The sequence below is a fragment of the Xenopus laevis genome, chromosome 3L (genome assembly GCF_017654675.1).
Source record: "Xenopus laevis strain J_2021 chromosome 3L, Xenopus_laevis_v10.1, whole genome shotgun sequence".
Taxonomy (NCBI): Eukaryota; Metazoa; Chordata; class Amphibia; order Anura; family Pipidae; genus Xenopus; species Xenopus laevis.
The window spans coordinates 31,234,723-31,256,628 of record NC_054375.1 but is presented as its reverse complement, the minus strand read 5'-3'; the positions used below and the strand labels follow the sequence as shown (position 1 = coordinate 31,256,628).

Below are 21,906 nucleotides of genomic sequence, written 5' to 3'. Positions count from 1 at the left end.
TTGTGTTACTGGAACCCATCATTGTGGCCATAAATAATTGCAGGTTCAATTGCATGCAAACAATTGCACATAACAATGCGACACAAACTCACCTGAGACCATAAAGCACAGTACCATCCGGATGCAGACGAATCATTCTATTCTTCACTGTAACTCCATGAACAAAAGACTTCTTGTCATTCAGGAAGTATGTATCAGGAACCCAGAGCTGGTCTGCTACTCTGTTGTCCAAGGTCAAATTTAAAGGAATCACTGAATAAGAAAGTCTTTTATCCCTCCAAGCTTGTTGAAAGTACATTGTCAGGGTATAGTCCTGTAAGAATACAATAATTAATAATTGAAATTGAATATGAGAAAGTTGTATTTAATGTTAGAGCGCATACATACGGGTTAACCAATTAATAATACAACAAAATCAATACTACAACAAGCTACAGATGAAAATTAAGAGGTCTCGGTTATTCCCCATAACTAACACGTAAAGGCAAAACTGCATGCTACTGTATTTTCAGCACATTTAAGTGTGGGCCAAATACTTTGTGGGCATGGAGGTCTGCAATGACCTGCGCAATTTATGCTTGTGTTAGTGGATTGTCTAGAAAATCTACTTAATGAGCTGATAATCAGCGGAGGTCAACCCCCTCAAGACATCACATTCAATTGTTACCTGGGTCACAGGTTAGGGGTGAGTAGAATTTTTCGATGCCAAAAGCTTTAGGCCTGCAAGATGGGTCTCCTGGAGCAACATTAAATCAGGTTTGTATTGGTATATGTGACTGAACACCAGTGCCTTTTTGAACTTTGAGTTGAGCACACTAATGATCTAGAACAACAACCAACATCATTGATGGTTCATTCGTACATCATGAGCATTGTCACTGTGTAATAATATGAACAGATTACAAAATACATACCTATGTATTGGGGTGCCATGTGTTAAGGCAAGTGAAATAGAACATGATCAGTAATTATTACAACACAAAAAACCCACCCTAAAACCCAAAATATCCAACCCCAAACACAGTTAAGCCTTTACCAGAAACCATATCATGTGCAAGGTGGGTCTTAGTAGTGCAGAAATTCCTGTCCTGAAACAGGGCAAATATAAAACTTTTGAGAGATTCAGTAGGGGGCTAACTTGCAGTTCGGAGGACACTCTCCAGCATATACGCAACCAGGAGAATATTTCTTCAACATTTTAATTTCGAATGCAAGTTTAGAAAGGAAACGTCAAGTATATGCAAGTGAGGTCATGGAGCTTTCATCCCTCTGTCATAATGTGTTTTTTCTGGAATGATGCTCATTGTTTTTGCACGGCTGGGGAATAGTCAGGGAAAAGAGGGATGTTGCTGCCATAAACCTCCTAAGAGAAGACAAATAAATGAGTCTGGCAAGATCTATTACACATTAAGATGTGCTGCACATTTAGTTCCATGGGATGCATATCTTCTAGTGCTGGACTCTCATGAACGTATTGACGTCTCTTTGATTCAAATGGTTCCACCCCTTCTTGCTTTTTTTTTTTTTTTTTTTACTATTTACAGTACATATTTAAAAAATAATTTTGGATTCCTTTTACTCTTCATTGCAATACCCTTTTCCATCTCTATTTAACATGTATGATTAGTCTTAGGGAAATGTAAGCTGATAAGATTTGTCTTTTTGCACCTGGAATTACTTATGCATCCAGAGCTACTGGTTTAATGGAACAGATACAGCCTTATAATCAATATCTCTGGATTCACATTTGCAGAGAGCTTTCAGATTTATCCTTGCCATATACTCAAAAATGGCTACTTTTTTTTGTTTATTTTTGCCTCTTATCCTAATTTCTCAAGTTCTTTTGTTTTGAGTAGGTTAGCTTTGTGTAAGCAGGACATGTTGTTTTTGCTTGTGCTGTATGCTTGCATTTTAAGAATGCATTATTGTCCGTCTGTATTTAACCATACCTTCCCATTATTATTATTTATTGTAATTTTAAGTCCACTGGTTCTTACACTATGCTGCATCATGGAACCTGTAATGTAAAACGCACAGGACCTGGGATTTTTTAGATAAGGGATCGTTCTGTAAAGCATAACCATATTTTGTCTACTGAAAAGTAACTTAAATGTTAGATAAAGTAAGTAGGTTTACTTTGCCTCCACTAAGGTTTAATTATATCTTTGTTGGGATTGAGTACAGGTACTGTTTTTTATTACAGAAAAAAAGGAAATAATTTTTAAAAATGTGGATTATCTTATTAAACTGGAGTCAACAGTAGATGGCCCTCTCTTAATTTGGAGCTTTCTCGATAACAGGTTTCCTAATAACATCCTTTACCTGTACAATTTTTTTTACATATTTTGTTTAAATCGGTTCTTTTAAGTTTAATATCTCATATGTTCCTTACATGTATTTTTGCAAACGGAAAAAAAGTGTATTTAATTTCTTTTGACTGCTCATATCTATGTTTTGTGACCGTGTTAAATAAAAGAGGAAGAATGTTTTTTTCTAGAAAATTGTGGTGTTGGCCCTAATTGCTGACAAAGAGTGACGCACAGGTTAAGTAACCATACTGATTAGGAAGCCAAAGACCCTTGCTGAAATCCCAGTAGCCCTTATTTACTCATATAACTGCAGCAGTGCGGTGGTACATAAAACCAATAAGCAATTAGATGTGATTTTCTATTGCAGTTAGAATAATGAAGTCAAATATCTTGTTGCTATGAGTAATTTAGGTGCATATTGTTAGTTGCTAAAAACCAATGTCAGCTGTCTTCCTTATACTGGTAACTTCATTATCACTTAAATGAAGAAGACCTTTAATAATTCAGCATCTTCTAACAGAAAGGTATTTTTCTGCACCATTGAAAGGGTACAATATTAAAATGTCTACTCATAGCTAAAATGCTACACATGCAACTTGAAAAAATATATTGACCCCAGTTAAAGGATTATTCAGTTATATATTTGTAGTGGCTTATGGACTAGGGTTTCATCACATTATTTAGGAATTTCAGCAAATACACTTTTCATAATGCAACATTTGCCATAACTTATCTATACTTTAACTCTAATTGCTAAATTATTTATATCCACTCAAATATATTGTATTTGTTTAAATTCCTATGTTTATATCCTTGCCCAAATTCAAATGCCAAGTGGCATCGAAGAAAGCATCATCAGCTTTACTAACATTGGTGCTGCTTCGCTAGCCATGCAAAGACCATTATATGCTACAGCAAGTAAAGTCATCCAAATAGATTTGAGCTCAAATCCTCCAAATGTTCTCACATACTGTGGCTTGTGATGAACAAACCATTAAGCTGTTGTTTTAATACAAAATTTCAGCTTTTTGCCACATTTAGTGCATACAATATATAAATAACAGAAAACATACATATGTTATAATCAAAACAATATGCACAAAGGATGATTGACACACACCTATTTTGCAGGAGAAATGTTGGAAAAAAAGGGTCTTTCTAGCTATCATAAATCCTGATAAAAAACAAAATACTATTTTAATATCCATTCTGTGTGTTTGATTTGGACACTATGGGAGGTGCAATTGCTATGTTTTGGAGCTTTCTTGCTAATATATATTATACCTTTATAGGAATGCTGGTAGGCATTATCTTAAAATAAAAAGAAAGCAACACTATTAAAGGGGAGCTGTCACCTGAAAAAATAATTCCAAATCATTGCTTATTATGTTAGTCAAGCAAAATGAACTTTAATTACACTATATAAATTATTTGAATCTTGTTTCTCTTGGTCTGGGAATTTAATAATTATAGCAAGCTGGTGCCATTTTGTGGACAATGTTATTAGGACAAGCCTTGCATCATCTCAAAATCTTGTGCACTGCCAGGGTCGGACTGGGGGGCCCGGGGCCCACCGGCACTGCTGTCCAGGGGCCCCCCGCCCCCCTACTAAAACCCGTCGGCCCAGCCATTCGGCGCGCATGCGCAACAACGGCGTTTGACGCGCATGCGCAACAACGGCGTTTGGCGCGCATGCGCAATAACTCAGTTCGGCGCGCATGCGCAACAATGCCACTCGGCGCTGCGCATCGCCGAAAATAAATTATTTTTTTCCAAAAAAAGGTTCGACACTGTGCACTGCTGCCTTGTATGCCACGTGTTGCCTTGCAATAGTCATCTATTTATAATGTTCGTAATTTTTTTCATGCAGAACTGGCATAAAGCCAGTTGTGTAAAGGGAAAGAAATGATTAAAACCTATGTTGTTGTAGGCTAGAGTAAACCAAAAAGCCTAATGTGATAATAGTTTTGGGTCAGCATCTTAACCTCCAGAAGAAGATTAGTGGCCAGTTTACAATTTTGGATTATATTAATTACTTTAAATCACAAAAACAATTATTAAACATGAAAACCATGAAAGACATTCATACAAAACATTGTCATCTAAAAGCTGCCAAGGTCATGTAGAAGTCAATGGGAGCTGTCCTTTCTCAATGAAAAAAATCTTTCTTTGCTTCCTAGTTTTTGAGGTTTTGATGTTTGACTAAGCTGTTTAATGAGACACTCTCTCTCTTTGATTTGAAGACCTGTGCCAAATTGGGCATATGCAATTATCGCTCTGGGGCTTAATGATAAGATCATACTATGGGAGTACAGTTTCTGGGCGAATTTGACCTATTTTGTTTCGCAAAAAATTCGCCGCCGGTGAAATGCAGACGACGGCCATTAAAGTCTATGGGCGTCAAAAAAATTTCATAGCGCGGCGAAATTTATTTGACGCCATACAAGTCTATAGCCATAATTTTTGCCGCGAAACAAGGTGAAAAAATTCGCCCATCCCTAGTGGGATTCCATGTTTCCTGTAATTTTAAGCTTTCTGGATATTGATTTCCCAGATAAGAGATTCCCATACCTTTAAAACAAACTTCAAAAACACAGTTTATCTACTTAACTTTTGTCAAAATTACTTTGCAAATAAATTTAGACAATGGAAAGAGAATTCTCCCATCTCAACACCAGTAGCCCCTGCCAAGTTTATATCCAACTGGGAAAATATAAGGACACTACAATTACACCAACTTATGGAGAGTACACAAGTACTTCACTGCCAAACATTACAAAGTGACTTATCAGTCCCAAAGAAAGTTTTTTTCATTTCTAACCACTCATAAATCCTTGTCTAGACAGGGATCAGTACTTGTAGAAAATCTGCAAATAAGGCAAAGGAAACCTCTCAGGCTACTTCAGCCACTGCAAACAAAGCTTACTACAATCTGTGCTTTTCAAAAGCCCCAAATAGTAAAGTTCCTGCAGAAAAACATTTATTTTGTGTGTGTGTGTGTGTGTATATATATATATATATATATATATATATATATATATATACTGTATATATATATAATATATACCACACATTTCCAAATATAGTTTAATACAATTTACCTTTAACCTTTCTTTTAGTACTTTCCATCCTCATTCAAGCACACACTAATTACCCCCATCCTAAGGGCTCTTACTCATGAGCGTTTTTACCTGCACTCCCCTGCGTTCTGTTTTTCAGCGTTCAGCCGCAGGGGAGCGCAGGAATAGACGCATTTCATTTTTAAAAATGGGGCTGTTCTCACACAGGCGCATGTAGGCACTGAACGCAGGAAAAATGCAGCATGTTGCATCTCAACCTGCGTTCGGCGCCTACATGCGCCTGTGTGAGTACAACCCCATTTGAAAAAATGAAATGCGTCTATTCCTGCGCTCCCCTGCGGCTGAACGCCGAAAAAACGGAACGCAGGGGAGCGCAGGTAAAAACGCTCATGAGTAAGAGCCCTTAAAATACCTTAGATTTGTCTACTTTAAAGTTTTCTTCCTACAACTAACCAATGCCCTCTTTGCTAGCAAAATGTAAAGGTTACTTCTCCATACTGATCATTTTAGATCTCCCTGTAGCCTTTAACAAAGTACTTTGCCTTGGTCCATTCTTGTCTAGGTCCTTTGTTTTGCAATTTTGTACATTTATATAAGACACCATGCTATAAAATTAAAGTGTTGCATAGCTTGCTGGTGTTATATAAATAGGTGATGGGATACGTAGTAATTATTTTGGACGCCCATTGACTATAATGTGTTTCACGAATTTTCACCGTTTCGTGAATTATTCAAAGTGAAAATGGACAGATTTGCCCATCACTAGTCAGAATTGAAGATGAAGACAGAGAATATTAACAGAAAAATAAACAATAAAAAACATGAATGTATTTATTTATTGCTGTGTGAACAAATGAGTTATCACCTTCCCTTCAATTAGGCACATCCATTTAACAAATTTGCTTGTGTTTCTAGATGTAGCACTAAAATGGAGCCACTTAATTAATGAAACCAGGTGCAGTGTTTAAGTCCCAATTAAAGGTTATCTTGACTAATAGCATCTAAAACCAAATTTGCAACTAATGACTTGCCATTAAATATGGTACAAATTGATTTGGGGGTAATCTTCATTTTTTCAATTTTATAAGTAGCAGAAAAAGTTTAAAATGTTTAAACCCTTTATATGTGCATTCATTCTTAGCCAAGAAATGAATATAGGGGGACATAAAGTAAATCTCATTATCAGAATAAGGGGCAGTGTAAATAAAAATTGCACAAAGATAGGCAGATGTTGTTTAACACTATGCTATGGATGCTGCTGTCAGACCAGCACCCGTTGCAAACATGATGGTGTCATTCTCTACTGTCATGCCAGCACATTGAGGAAATTCAGTTATGGGTGCTGATATAACAAGCACCCACAGCAGCACAAGAAAGAATTCTTACACAGAGCCAAGAAGCACCCAGAGCAATGTCAATTAGGCTTGCTACTGGCCAGCACCAACAAGGAACCATACCTTCACAATTCACTGCTGCTAATGACATCGTGCTTATAACTGTCTTTCTCAGCTATGACAAGCCCCTGTCACAGTTTTTGACCTGACATAAAAGCATTGTGCTCCTGCAGGACCTGTAAACACTATGCATTAAGAATAGGCAATGCATTAGTTGTGACACATATTGTGAAAAACAGATTGCTGAATGTTACTAGAATATCATGGTGTAATAAAACAATGGGAGGCAGGAGAAAAAATAAAGTAGGCAGAAAATCCTATCAATATGATAACTATAAATTAAGTATGTAATGGTCATTTTTAAATTAATTTTCCAAGAAATAAATTACACAGAAAGTCAAATATGGTAGAACAAATGACAGAAGGTACAAACACTGACCAGTGCATGGTAACTGTGTACAGTACATGGTAGTTGTGTAATCTACAGGGGTCCTAGAGTCCTAAAAAAAACATTTTGCACCAGATTTGTCAAAATGTAAGTTTAGAGTTTGAAAAATATATACTCACCCATGTTCTATCCTATAGGAATGAATAGAGCGTAGGTGAGTTTTTATTTATTCAGCTTTAAACTCACATTTTGATAAATTTGTCCCTTAATGTAATTACTTCTAGGTGGGAACATTGACCCCACCATCAGGGGATCCAAATGACTTAAAATTCACGTTCTACTCCACTTATAATTACATTTTCAGATACAATCAGGATCAGACTGGGAAGCCCGGGGGCCCACCAGGACTGCTGTCCAGGGCCCCCTCTGGCCCCCCACCCCCTACTGTGATGCGCACCCTCAGGGCCGCCATCAGAAATCGCAGGGTCCCATAAGAAAACATTTCCTGGGCCCCCTGGGCTGCGCCATCCACAAGCCCTACATACAGGTCTGCCCTCCCCACCACACAGTGACCAATAAGGGGAAGTAATGAACAGAAGATACCTCCCCTTGTGCTCCCGTCCTGCCTTCCCGGAGTCAGCAGCTCTCAGAAAGCAGGGGGACCTGGCTAATCAAGAAAGTGTGGCATGGCTGGGCCCCCTTACCCTCGGGGTCCCCTACAACTCTCCCCCCTGATGGCTGCCCTGCGACCCCTACTGTGATGCTTGGTGCACATGCAAGAAATATCCGCTCGGCACGCAGGCGCCAACAGCTCTGCATGGCGCACATGCGCGAACGGGGCTGTGTAACGCCGAAAAAAAATAATTTTTTTGTAGAACCGAATGTTGGGAGAGGGGGTCTGGCGGGGGCCCATGAGGGTAGGGACCCTGGATACGATACTAGTTACACTGAGATTCTGAAGCAATGGCCAGTATTTAAACTGACATATGTATGTCTATTCTTACTACATTGTACTTTAACATTATCACCACACACATTTAATTTGGAACAGTTGCATACAAAGTTATTACCTGATAATATTTAATGTGTCCCACTCACATTTCAATGTCAAAACAAAATAATGTGACTTAGTGATTTCATTTCTGAATGTGAACAATGTGATTTCATTTGTGCAATAAGAGTTTTTCTTTTATACTGCCTATAAATATATCAGCAGGAGTGATTGGATAATAATATATTATACTGTACGATTTAACACAAAGGTTAGACTTAAAAGGGACAAGTGAGATCTCTCTTTTTTTATTTATTGCATTTTCACTGTATGTTGTATAGGTTTGACATGATGTATAATATATACAGTCTATTCAAAAATATTTAGACCCTTGACCAACTTTCTCATCTAACTGAACATCAAATCCTTTACTCAATACCTTTCTTTCTCTGTAATATTTTTATCGCAAACGCTGAAAAAAGTTTAACGTAAACGTTTACGTCTTGGGAGAAATACATTTATAAAACTGAAGTAAAATACACAGTACAGTTACATCGCAATTTTTGGGACATATTTTATCAAGGGTCAAATTTCGAATTTGAAAAACTTCGAAATTCGAATTCAAAAAGACCAACTGAAATTAAGTCAAAGTTTTTTTTTGGGCAGAATAGGTCCATTTTTTAATCAAATTCGTCCGTATTCAGCCGAATTCAAATCATAAAAATCGAAGTAATAGCGTATTCGATGGAATTTCCCAAAAAGAAACCTTTGATTTTTCAAAGTCCACCAATTGACTCCAAATAGGTTCTAGGAGGTCCCCTATAGGCTAAAACAGCAATTCGGCAGGTTTTAGAAGGTGAATGGTCGAAGTCAAATTTTTAAATAGACAGTACATGATAAATTCCGATATTTGAATTTTTTTACAAATTCAAATCGAATTTGAACTATTCCCTAGTTGAAGTACACAAAAAATAGCTTGAAATTCAAATTTTTTTCATTCAAAAATTCACCTCAACCTTTGATAAATCTGCCCCTAAATGTAGAGGTAAAAAAATTCACTTATTACACTAATAAACTTTAAAGAATTATAAGAAAAATACTAATTTTTATGTTGTCATAGCAGATTCTAAATTCTTAAAAAGCATAATATCCAAGGCTCTAGTTTGATATTGGTATATATCTTTATATGTTATGAGATTGTTTAGATAGATCTGTATAAGTATGTGTATACAGTACATGTGCACCAAGATTCATTTGGAGGGGTTTAAACCATAATTAACTATATATGGTCCAGAGTTGGGCCTGTTTTATGAGTGATAATATGGTAATAATATGATTAAAAGGTTAAAACAGACTTTATGGGAGATGGTATTCCCGTAATTCAGAGCTTTCTGGATGACAGGTTTCTGAATAAGGGTCCTATACCTGCATATGTCTAAATATCTAGAATTCCATGAATCTCTGAAAATTTGTGGTTTTCCTATTTTCTAAAAATTAGAGATTTATTAAGTGTTAAAAAATACAAAAACCACTAATACAAAACTTTGCCAAGTAAAAGTTTTTGAGGTTCTAAAGAAGTCAATGGGAGCTGCGCTGATCCAAAAGGACCATTTCAAAGGGATACTGTCATGGGAAAACACGTTTTTCCCAAAACGCATCAGTTACCGTATATACTCGTGTATAAGCCGACCCGTGTATAAGCCGCGGTACCTAATTTTACCTACAAAAACTGGGAAAACGTATTGACTCGCGTATAAGCCTAGGGTGAGAAATGCAGCAGCTTGCAAAAGCAGGTCCATCACCATCTGCATTGCTGCTTTTCCACCTTAAAGGAGAACGAAAGGTTAATAAACATGCCGTCTTTAATGAAAGGCTTTCTAGGTTATAACTTACTGCACCCAGTGAATCCAGGCTGTCACATTCCCCGACCCCCATATGCTGCAACGAATGTATTTGCCCTGAGCAGAATGAGGTGCATCACAATAGTGAGACCATCAAGGTGAGGGGGGGGTCACACAGTATGGAGAATCCTGGAAACTCCATGAGTTCCTTCCTGCCCAACAGGTTTGAGTGAGGAAAAGGAGGCAAATAAGCCTGCCTGTCACCATAAGTGGGGCGTACACATTGGTGTGTAAAAGAGTTACTATTTACAACTTTATTTAGCCTGACCCTAACATTTCCCCTGAGACCTACTTGTTGTAGTCCAAGTAGAATACCCCCCTACTAAGCACTCAGCAGAGCCCGAAAGGAAGTTTACTAAAATTGGGTTCGTTGAGGGATCATCCGAGCGGCCTACCTTACAGTGAGTTACTACAATTGGATTTGGGTTGGGATCTGATCCGATGATCATGCAAAATGCAGCAGAAAAATCTTCTACCTCGGCGGGCAGCCTAACAGCAACTGAGACGCAAAGTATGGAGACTCTGGGATGACTCACCAGACGCGCGCTCTCCCCTCCCAGTCAGAGAATCTCAATGGCATGCGGCGCATCGGACGCCGTGACGTAAGAGCGCCGTGACGGAAATAAACGAAGTCAAGTCACGAAGTCCTCCTGCTCCCTCCGCCGCTCCGGAAACTGCCGAGAATACCCGGAAGTCAAGGAAGATCCGATCAGCGCCGAGCCGCGGGACAACTGCACCTAGTATCGCATCAAATAGGTAATATTTTTTTAAATGACCCGCGTATAAGCCGAGGCAGCGTTTTTCAGCTTATTTTGGGTGCTGAAAAACTCGGCTTATACGCGAGTATATACGGTAATAGTGCTGCTCCAGCAGAATTCTGCACTGAAATTCATTTTTCAAAAGAGCAAACATTTTTTTTATATTCAATTTTGAAATCTGACATGGGGTTAGACATTTTATCAGTTTCCCAGCTGCTCAGTCATGTGACTTGTGTCTGCACTTTAGGATGGACTTACTTTCTGGCAGGCTGTTATTCCTCCTACTGAATGTAACTGAATCAGCCTCAGTGGGACTTGGCTTTTACAATTTAGTGCTGTTCTTAGATCTTCCAGGGTAGCTGTTATCTTGTTACCTTCCCATTGTTCTGTTGTTAGGCTGCTGGGGAGGGGGAGAAAGGGAGGGGGTGATATCACTTCAACTTGCAGTACAGCAGTAAAGAGTGATTTAAGTTTATCAGAGCACAAGTCACATGACTGGAGGCAGCTGGGAAATTGACAATATGTCTAGCCACATGTCATATTTCAAAATGAATGTAACAAAATCTGTTTGCTCTTTTGAAAAATGGATTTCAGTGCAAAATTCTGCTGGAGCAGCACTATTAACTGATGCATTTGGAAAAAAACATGTTTTCCCATGAGTGAGCAGGATCAGATGAACAGACAGCTACAGAGGCATTTTAGTGCCAATAGATTAGCTGCAATAGTGCAAGCTCGAATGCTATATTTATTCTGTAGAATGTGTTACCATACCTGAGTAAAAAGCTCTAGAAACTCTCTGTTTGTTTAGGATAGGAGCTGCAGTATTAATGTGGTGTGACATCACTTCCTGCCTGAATCTCTCTCTGCTCTGGGCTCAGATTACAGTAGAGAAGGGGAGGGGGGAAAGAGGAGCAAACTGAGCATGCTCTTGCCCAGGGCAATGAGGTTTAAGACGAAGGCAGGAAGTCTGATACAGAAGCCCATGTGTACACAATAGAAGGAAAGAAATGCAGTGTTTCTTTTGACAGGGGACTCAGAGCAGCACTACTTTGGGGGTTTACTGGTATATTTAGATGGACCTTTCTGATAAGGCTTACTTAGTTTTAACCTTTCCTTCTCCTTTTACAGGGCAAAGTCCATTTATTGTTCACATATACAGACTCTGTGAGTAAAGCAGCATTAAACAAAACAAAATCCTTGCCACACTTCGGCTGTAACTCATACACAGGGTATTTTACCTCTCTACTTCCGGTCCCCTACTGGGATTCCAGGCCAAACACAGAAGTACAACTCCACAGAGTCACAGTACCTTTACAATGTCCTTTTTCCTTCTAGAAAAACAAACAGCCGCTCCAAATGGCTACACAGATCCCAGCTCTCAGCCCTCTCAGCATGTATCTCAATCTTACTCTCTGAGCACCAACCCTCTCTAGCAGCTAGCAGATCTAGCCTGCTAATTATTTCCCAGGTGAGACTTTCTAGGGTAATTAACCCACTCAGAACTGCTGTACATATGGGAGCAAGACATGAACCTAGGGGAAATATATCTCCCTTCACACTGTGCTCCAGTTACCGGTTCACACATGACAGTATCCCTTTGAATCAATTACAACTTTTAGAGGCTTGCAGATTTTTTTTTGCTAGGAATTTCCTGAAAAACTTTTATTTTTAGAGGTTTTCAAGGTATTCAGATTTTTTAGCGCATTATTTTCTTTGTACTTTATATGTTTGGATCTTTTAATAAATTCCATGACTTTTGTAGTTTTCGAGTTTGTGAGTTTAGTTGTGGTTTCAACATCTGACCATTAATAAATAGGCCTCCAAGTCTACAAAAAACAAATAATTAAAACATGACATAAACGCAACACCGATATGCATTTATGCAGTTTAGTTACTGACAGGATCGGGTACAGAAGGTGGTTGTACATTTTCTACTTGGAGTAAGGTTCTTAGTGGGGCCCTCAGGGCTCTGTATTGGGCCCAACAGGACATTTTGAATTAGAGAGGGTCCAGAGATGGGCAGGTAGGCTGGTAAAAGTTAAGGAAAATCTCAGCTATGAGGAAAGACTGGCCAAGTTGGAGTTGTTCACTTTGGAGAAGAGGTGCTTAAGGGGTGACATGTCAACTATGTATAAATATATAAGGAGATCATATAATAATATCTCTAATGCTTTATTTACCAGTAGGTCCTTCCAGCTGACAAGGCATCCATTCTGATTAGAAGAAATGAGGTTCCATCTTAATATTTTTAATAAGTTTTTTTTTTACAGTGAGAGGTGTGAAGATGTGGAATTCTCTCCCTGAATCAGTTGTACAGGCTGATACATTAGATAGCTTTAAGAAGGGGTTGGATGGCTTTTTAGCAAGTGAGGGAATACAGGGTTATGGAAGATAGCTCATAGTACAAGTTGATCCAGGGACTAGTCCAATTGCCATTTTGGAGTGAGGGAGGAATTTTTTTCCCCTCTGAGGCAAATTGGAGAGGCTTCAAATGTTTTTTTATGCCTTCCTCTGGAGCAATTGGAGCAGTTAGGCAGGTTATATACAGACTTACCTTACCTTCTAGCTTATAGGTAAGTTATGAAATGGAGATGAGAACCTAAACAATAACCTTCATAATGAAAAATAAATATGTTGTCATAGTTGTGTTATCACATGTTTGTGTTGTCACATGTTATATCCATCACTTTCAAATTATACTGTAATTACTTTTATAATTGAACTAAACTATGATTTTTCCTGAAGCCAAATGGCACATGCCAGTATACAATAAAAACGTCAATGAGCTACTAAAAGTAGTTTATTTTTATTGCTGTGTAAATACAGTTTGTTGGTACTGAGAGCATTATAAACATTAAGAAATCTTCTTAGTACCTAAATGCTTTTACTTTGTATATTAAATGCACAATGCACAATGGTATAGTATTTTATGTTTTACAGGAAAAAAAACCTCTTATTTACAGCTTAAAAGGGTAAATAATATTGCTTGTAAACTGCCAAATGCACTGTATAAAATTCATGCCACACCAGCTTTAAGGAGGATGAAACAACACATAAACATTAAACACTTAGGGGACATATTGCATTTGGGTTAATGCTTTATATCAGATATCTTGCACTCATTCCAAGTACATGTTAATAACTAATGGGTAAAAGATTAAGGAAGTGTAGCTACAACTTGGCTTTGAAAGAATGAGGGAGAATAAATAATTGATTCTATATCAATTGGAAAACCATTCCTGTGGCACACACATACGTGTTGTACACAATAAAGATTTCAAAAAATTCTATACATTCTCTATAAATTATCTCCCACTAGACAGACATATAAATAGAAATATCCCAATGTGTACAATACCTTTGTACACATTAAGGGGTAGCTTTATTAAGGGTTGAATAGAAATTGTTTTTGGTGTTAAAATTCACACATTCGAATTGTAATACCCCAATGCAAATGTAAATTTGTATGTCAGATTTATCACATCTTGACCATGGAATTCTCTAATTTTAATATTCACCACCTAAAACCTGCCAAGTTTATTTACAAGTCAATGGAAGAGGTCAGTTGAACCATTGGAATATGTTAATTGCCTTCCTGACATTCAAGTTTTTTCAGAGGGAAAACTCAATTCGAATTAGATTCGAATTTTCGGGTCAGGGCTATTCGATAGAATGTTAGATGTTCAAATTTTTTCTTAAAAAACCTCCCATTCAAGTTGTGCGTATATGCAAATTTATTAGAGTAAAAAAAATGTACATAAATTCTTAATTCAACCTTTTATAATTCTACCTATAACTGTAGGAAATTATAGTTTACCTTTCACCAGTGAATTGCCGTAAGCAGAGCAATGTATGCACAGTCAGTTTTGAATGTCACATTAATTAAATACCACTAATTTAGCTGATTTTAATTTAAAACTATATTTAGACCATGTACAAAATTACATTTGTAAGAATGTTTCATTAGGTGCCTGTTAAAACCTGCTTCTTTAGTCTTTATGAATGTGGAAATCCCAAAGAAGCTAATTGTTGTATGAAACTAGTGCTGAACTGTCATCACCATACACCACAAATTGGTGTGTACAGGGAACAACTGAGCACACTTAAGTCTATTAAATCAATCCTTGTTTGTTTTGATTTTCAGTAAATCTTTATTGGAACATAAATGTTAAAAAAATTACTGGAATGGGATTTAATATCCTGAAACCCAGGTTTTATTCAGAAAACTATAGAATACGAGCATGCAATTTTCAATTTCTTTTTGTCTGTAATAATAAAACAGTATGAATCCAAACTGCAAGCAGAACAATCCTGCTGGGGCTTGTTTCTTGAAATCTAAATGTATTTTAATAACTTTATGGTGGTATGGTGATCCAAATGACCTAAAAAAACCTTCAGGTCCCAAAATAATATATTTCATACCTTTACGTATCAAATTCCAAAATCTACAGAGAATTCACCTTTTGAGTTGAACTTTTTTCATTTGGTAATTGTACTGTAGAAATGGTTAGGAGAAGGACAAGGTGCTCCAGAATTAAATGTATAGTCACCCACCAAACAGTAAAAGTGGTCCGGGTGCACCAGCCCCAGACCCCCAGCTTTAGGGAGCGGTACAGCAAAACATTGGAAAGCGGAGCTGACTGGCACTCGAACGGATCCACAGGACCAGAGATATTCAGTTAAAAAATAATTTTATTGATAGAAAAGTATAGCTGTATCTCCATCCATCCTATGCGTTTCGCACCCCTCAGGGTGCTTAGTCATGGACTTATAACCCTGAAGAGTGCGAAATGCGTAGGGTGGATGGAGACATAGCTATATTTTTAACTTTTCTATCAATAAAATCATTTTTTACCTGAAAATCTCTGGTCCTGTGGATCCGTTCGAGTGCCGGTCAGCTCCGCTTTCCAATGTACTGTAGACCAGAACAAACACAGCTTTACTGGAAATTTGTAAAAAGTTAGTTTCAGAAATTCATTAACAGCATTAGTAGTTTTTTGTAACCTTTTTTAATCTAATAGATTTGAGAAATTCAATAGCTGAAAAATCCTTTGTGGTAAGGAAGAGAAAGGCTTGAAGGCATTGAAGAGGCAAGCTCCAATATCTTGGTTTCAGTATTTAAAAACATTGCAACACGAGATCTGGTAGTTTGGATACTTCATATATGGCTCTGAATTCGGCTATATATGTGCTGTTAAACCAGTACTTCTAGATTCATAGGTGGCCACAGGGACATAATTAATGACTTTGCATGTCTCTGCCCATAATTATAAAATATAATTTTTGGTTTTAAGACAATGCTATGAGCGTAGCATGAAATGAAAATTTTTACTTTTAGTTTTGCACAAACAAGAGATTCAGAATGATCTTGGATGAGAGAGGATGAAGCATAATACCTAGGGAATTATATACAGTGCAATTGTTTTTTCTTTGGAACAACGGTATCAGTATTTATCTGAAGCCACAAAAGGTTCATGTCTAAGGGTGCCCAACAGCAGAGGGAAGCAAACAGATGTTTTTTGTTTTTAGTAATTAGAAGGTTTAGGGTCTCCCTGATTTGAATAAAAGTAAAAGATTTAATAGTTTGATAGATTTACTAGGCAATGACATTTGATGGAAAAATACTAATTGTAACTCTTCTTTATTTGCTTCTTTTTACTAATTGTGTTTTTCTGTATGGCATAAAATCTAAAAAAAAACACAAAGAAACATCAAACCTAATAGTTTAATTGGAAGGATGACGTTTAAAAAAAACATATTTTAAATGCAAAAACTAACCTTTTAACGGAATATTTCCTAGATCTATTTCCTACCTTTTTATATTCTCTACTAGACAGAATGCAAATGGGGTTATGTAATAAAAGGTGCAAAGTTTTCTAAAGGACTTATCACCTATAGCAACCAATTGGTGGATAACAATTACCGATTACCTGTTTAATAGCAAACATATTATTGGTTGCCATCGATTATTGCACCAGAATTAACTTTATCCTTTGTATTACATTTTGTGGGAATGTAATAAAGTAGTGTAGTGTTATTGCATTAATGCTAAAAATACCCACAGGTAGATCTAAATTTAAATTTGAGCATAGCAGCAGGTGGTCTGAGGGGGAATGTTTCTCTATCACCTTTTTAACCACTCAAATGTCTAGCATGAACTAGAGGCTGTTCATTATTTAGAGAAAGGATACAAACAAGTGAATATTTATCTTGTAGACAATGTGACCTTGAATGAGTTGGACAAGTATATTTGCCTACAGAATCCGGGTTTTACAAGTATATTTGCCTACAGAATCCGGGTTTTTGTTGAGCACTATTTATGAACAGTAAAAAGAGATACCACAGTGGGTTTTTTGAAAAGCCACGGCTTTGCAAATCTTTCCATGGTTTTGTGAATTTTTCATTGAAGAGAAAAATGACAGATTCTCACATCACTAGTGCCAAAATCATCACAAAATAATGTTCCAGAATTCATGAAATCCCCACACTGAGAACGTAAACCATAAGTTGCACCTGATTGAAAAAAAATGCAGTTGCATTCCTTGTAATGCACAACCTCTTCTTGACTGCAGTGTTGGAGTTTTGGGATAAAATTTAGCATTGTTGGAAAAAATTTAAATGTGTGTCGGAAAATTGCTCTTTGTACACTGAACTGAGGTCAGTAATGAGCATTGGATTAATCACCGACAATTGAAACTGATAACCATTCATTATAAAAGTAACAATTTACAGGACATTCAGAATTCACCTGCAAACAAACATACAACACAATTGTCGCACAGGAACAACATAAAACAAATTCTCTATTCACAGGGGTATAAAGGGAACCACTTATAGCACACTTGCCTTTCATTCACACTCTTTTTACCAGGAATATGAAAAGAAGAATTTACAGCACACTTTTTCAAGAGTAGAATAGAAGGTTAAAAAATCAAAAATTATCTATGGGCTAAATTAAGTGATTTAAATTAATTAAACAAATGACTGTGGTGTCTGTGTTCCTGCTCCTTAAAAGCATTAATGGAATTTTTTTTCAGAGACTTGTAATAGAGCCAGAAAATATCAGGAAAGAAGGTGTATAGAGCGAGGTGCTAATCCATAGGAGGCTCCCCATAAGGGTCTCCAAGTCTAACATGTAAGTAATCAAGGAAGGATTGCACACTTAATTTGCAAAAAATAAACTGAATTTATTACATAAGAAAAAAAAAGTATTAACAAAAATTACAAAATAATAAGTGAGCCCAACGCGTTTCGACCATAGTGGTCTGCTTCGGGGACATTTTTGATTTTGCATTATTTGTGCCCCTGAGGAAGACCACTATGGTTGAAACATGTTGGGCTCGCTTATTATTTTGTTATTTGTGTTAATACTTTTTTTTTTTACTTATGTAATAAATTCACTTTATTTTTTGCAAATTGAGTGTGCAATCCTTCCTTAATAGAGTCAGTACATGATTAAATAAAGGAACTCAGTTTTGAATATTAGATAATAGAACAAAAAACAATTGCTGAAAATGTGAAGGCAACTATGAGATCTATACGAATTTGTAAAGGTTGAATATAACTGTAAAGTCAACTTCTATACATAGGGGCAGATTTATCAAGGGTTCAAAGTACATATCGAATTCAAAGTTTTTTCAGTGAATTTGGCAATCGTTCGATCGAATTAAAATCCTTCTAAACTAACGATTTCAGCAATCGATCAAAGGATTTTAATTCGATGTGTAAAGACTTGAAAAAAGTTTGTAGAAGGTCCCCATAGGCTAACATAGCAATTCGGCAGGTATTGAAGTCAAAGTTTTTTTTAAAGAGACAGTACTTCTATTATCGAATGGTTAAATATTCAAACTATTATAACTTTAAAATGAATTTGAAGTAGATTCAAAGTCGTAGTATCCTATTCGATGGTCGAAGTATCCAAAAAATTACTTAGAATTTCACATTTTTTTACTTAGAAAATTCCCTCGAATTCACTTCGACCCTTGATAAATCTGCCCCTTAATCTATTACACTTTATTTACTGGAAATGGTTTAACATTTTCCTTTAAATTTGTGTTAGAGATCTAAAGGGAAACCTGTTTGACTTGTTAATTATCTTTTTTCTTTCATCCAACTTGTTATGATAGTGATTACAGCACATGGCTTAGTAGAACATATTGAAATATCACAGCATCTTTGATTTGACCATATTGGTTCTGGAAATTTTGGTTTTGGGTTCAGAAGAAAAGCTTTATTGTGTTTGAATGATTCTCAACTCAAGACAGTTTTAATTCCTATCAAAACACAAAACTGTCTTTGTTTTGAAAAGAGAAACCATTTGTCTCTAAAAGAAGATCAAAGACATGCTGTCACAACTTTCTCCTTTTGAGACAGAAACTTAAATGTGGTTGCTGTTATGAATAATCATTTTAGTGATTCGCATTTAAATGGGTAATATTAAAATTAACTTAAAGTTATATCTTTACAGGCATACATTTTTGGGTAAATCCCATATTTATCTGCAATTTGTGTGATAAGATACATTTAGGTCTGCAAACATGAATGCAAATACACAAAAAAAATTGTATTGTAGGTTGTTGTTCATTAAATGCCTCTTACTTGATACAGTGCATCAACGCCACTAAATATTTTGAGTTTTAGGTAATGGCAAATGAGTGCTCCTATAATCATAATCTAATATTATTACCTGTAATAAAGCAGTATTTGTTTTAGATTTTGGCCATTGGTTAATAGGGAATGGACATATGATTCAACATCACCAGTAGGTCTGCTCTTGGCTATTGTTTTTTAGGCTTATAAATTGGATCGAGGAATAACGACTCTTCAGGGTATCTTACCAATTAGCCACCAGGGCAAAATTAGAGACACCAACTGCTTGTACATGCTATCATTTAGTTTATTTGGCAAAAGATCCACAACTGCAGTAAACTCTAGTTCACATTCTCCTCTGCCAATGCACCATAACTGACAATATGCATCAAAAGAGAACATTTTCAGCTTGGACTGCAGTTCTTCATTATACCTTTATAGTCTATTGAAACTAATGCCCCAGCTGGCATAAGTGCCCAGACTATGTAGTCACTATTATAAAAACTAACTGAGCCATCTATAAGTCATGGTTGTAGGTTAAGGATAAAATATGTATCTTAAATGCATGTATAGTGTAAGTTAAGGTTAAACCATATATGCAAGACTCATGAAGACAGCCTTAAACAGTATATAAAAGTGATACATGACTTGCAGTCACAAACTGTAATAACTAATTAGGTGCCAGATTTCCAGATGATGTTGGGTGATTGTATTTCTATCTGACATACATTCTTTATTATATTCTGTATATACTAAGTAATACAAGATTCAGCCTTTCATGGCAGATACCTATAGTCAATCAATGTTCTCTTTTTATTATTTTGCCTACACTGTATTGAACAATTGTCATTTCTGGTAATGACTAGTTGCTGTACAATATCACACTGGGACAAATTTGTTCGATACCAATACATAAACCCAAGTCAGTAAAAAGCCTGTTCCATCTCCCAGCACATGCTGTTCTATGTTCATTCTTTATGATACTTTATTCCAAATGCTGAAAAGAGCTGAAAGGTTGAAAGTGAAAAAGCAATTTGAGTTAATTACATGCCATTGCTTTCATGCTGACTGACAGGCTGTTGTAACTGATAGGATGCCCAATTTTATTTTGGAACAGAGAATATACTTGAGGCCCAGACTGAAATGAAAGGCATATCATTATGATAGGAATCATACCTATATAATATCTCTATAGGATGCCGCTCTCTCTTATCCAGGAATATATCCCAAACTTAGACATAACTACATATAGTACAATTCATATGTTGACAGAAAATTCAATTGAACAGCAATTTTGCCAACATACTGAAGAAATCCATTCAAATCTTTACATATAATTATGGCTGCATAGCTGGTTTCTTCCACCTTCTTTCCATCTTTGTATCAACAGCAGTGTTTAGTTTGCATTATAACTTCAAGACATTTTTGCAATAATTTAAAAGAATTTTTAACAAGAATAATGTGACCAGAGCCAAGAAATAATAGAGAAATAGACATACTGTATCGTCTAGAAGGCTCAATTACAAAGTGCAAGGCAAGATGCAAAGAATGTGTAGAAATAACCACTACTTTTATGAATCGCTACAGGTCCAAATTAAAGAGCAGACATCTGCATTTGCCCTATAAATATATTGTTGCCAGTGATTAGCAATGCTGTTTTCATGAGGCGAGTTCCCTCTAACTGTTCTCGATCTCTTTGGCTTTTCTCTTCTTTGATTTCAAAATCAGTATAAAACCAGTACACAAAAAAGTCTCAGTATGTGGCTGAAATTTTTTTACCAGTTCGAATACTCTACATACACTAGACTACCTAAAATTATTTTAATGGTGTTTTATGGAGCACCAGTCTAAAAGTATCATTGTACCATTGGTTCTTCTACTTTGATTTACTAAGGGGCTAATTCATTAACTTCGAGTGAAGGAATAGAAGAAAAAAACTTTGAATTTCTAAGTGTTTTTTTGGCTACTTCGACCATCGAATGGGCTACTTCGACCTTCGACTACGACTTCAAATCGAAGGATTCAATCTAAAAATCCTTCGATTATTCGACCATTCGATAGTCGAAGTACTGTCTCTTTAAGAAAAAACTTCGACCCCCTAGTTTGCCACCTAAAAGCTACCGAACCCAATGTTAGCCTATGGGGAAGGTCCCCATAGGCTTGCCTAACTTTTTTTGGTCGAAGGATAATCCTTCGATCGTTGGATTAAAATCCTTCGAATTGTTCGATATTCCCTCGAATATCATTCGATTATTCCTTCGATCGTTCGATCGCAGTATTCGCAGGCATCTCAAACCTGTCGAGGTTGCATAAAAGTCAATGGGAACAGTCCAATTTATTTTTGGTTGTGTCGGGGGGTTTCGGGCAATTTCACGATATTTTTGGAGCTTTCAGGTGAAAACAATGAAAAATTCTGAAATTTCGTGAAATTGTGAAAATCTGAGCTTTTCCCGCAAATTTTCGGGAAAATGTAATAATAAATATGCGTTAAAAACC

At 36.5% G+C, this 21,906-nt stretch overlaps 1 protein-coding gene across 4 annotated transcripts in view; it reads right to left on the bottom strand.

Moving 5' to 3' along the window:
• Window positions 1-21,906, bottom strand: part of LOC108710851 (gamma-aminobutyric acid receptor subunit beta-2) — a 142,357-nt gene that overhangs the window by 85,889 nt on the left and 34,562 nt on the right. For all 4 annotated transcript variants that reach the window (XM_018252027.2, XM_018252028.2, XM_018252026.2 and 1 more), the window contains one exon: window positions 93-313. In XM_018252027.2, coding sequence (XP_018107516.1) covers window positions 93-313 — 221 coding nt within the window. The remainder of the gene's footprint in view (window positions 1-92; window positions 314-21,906) is intronic.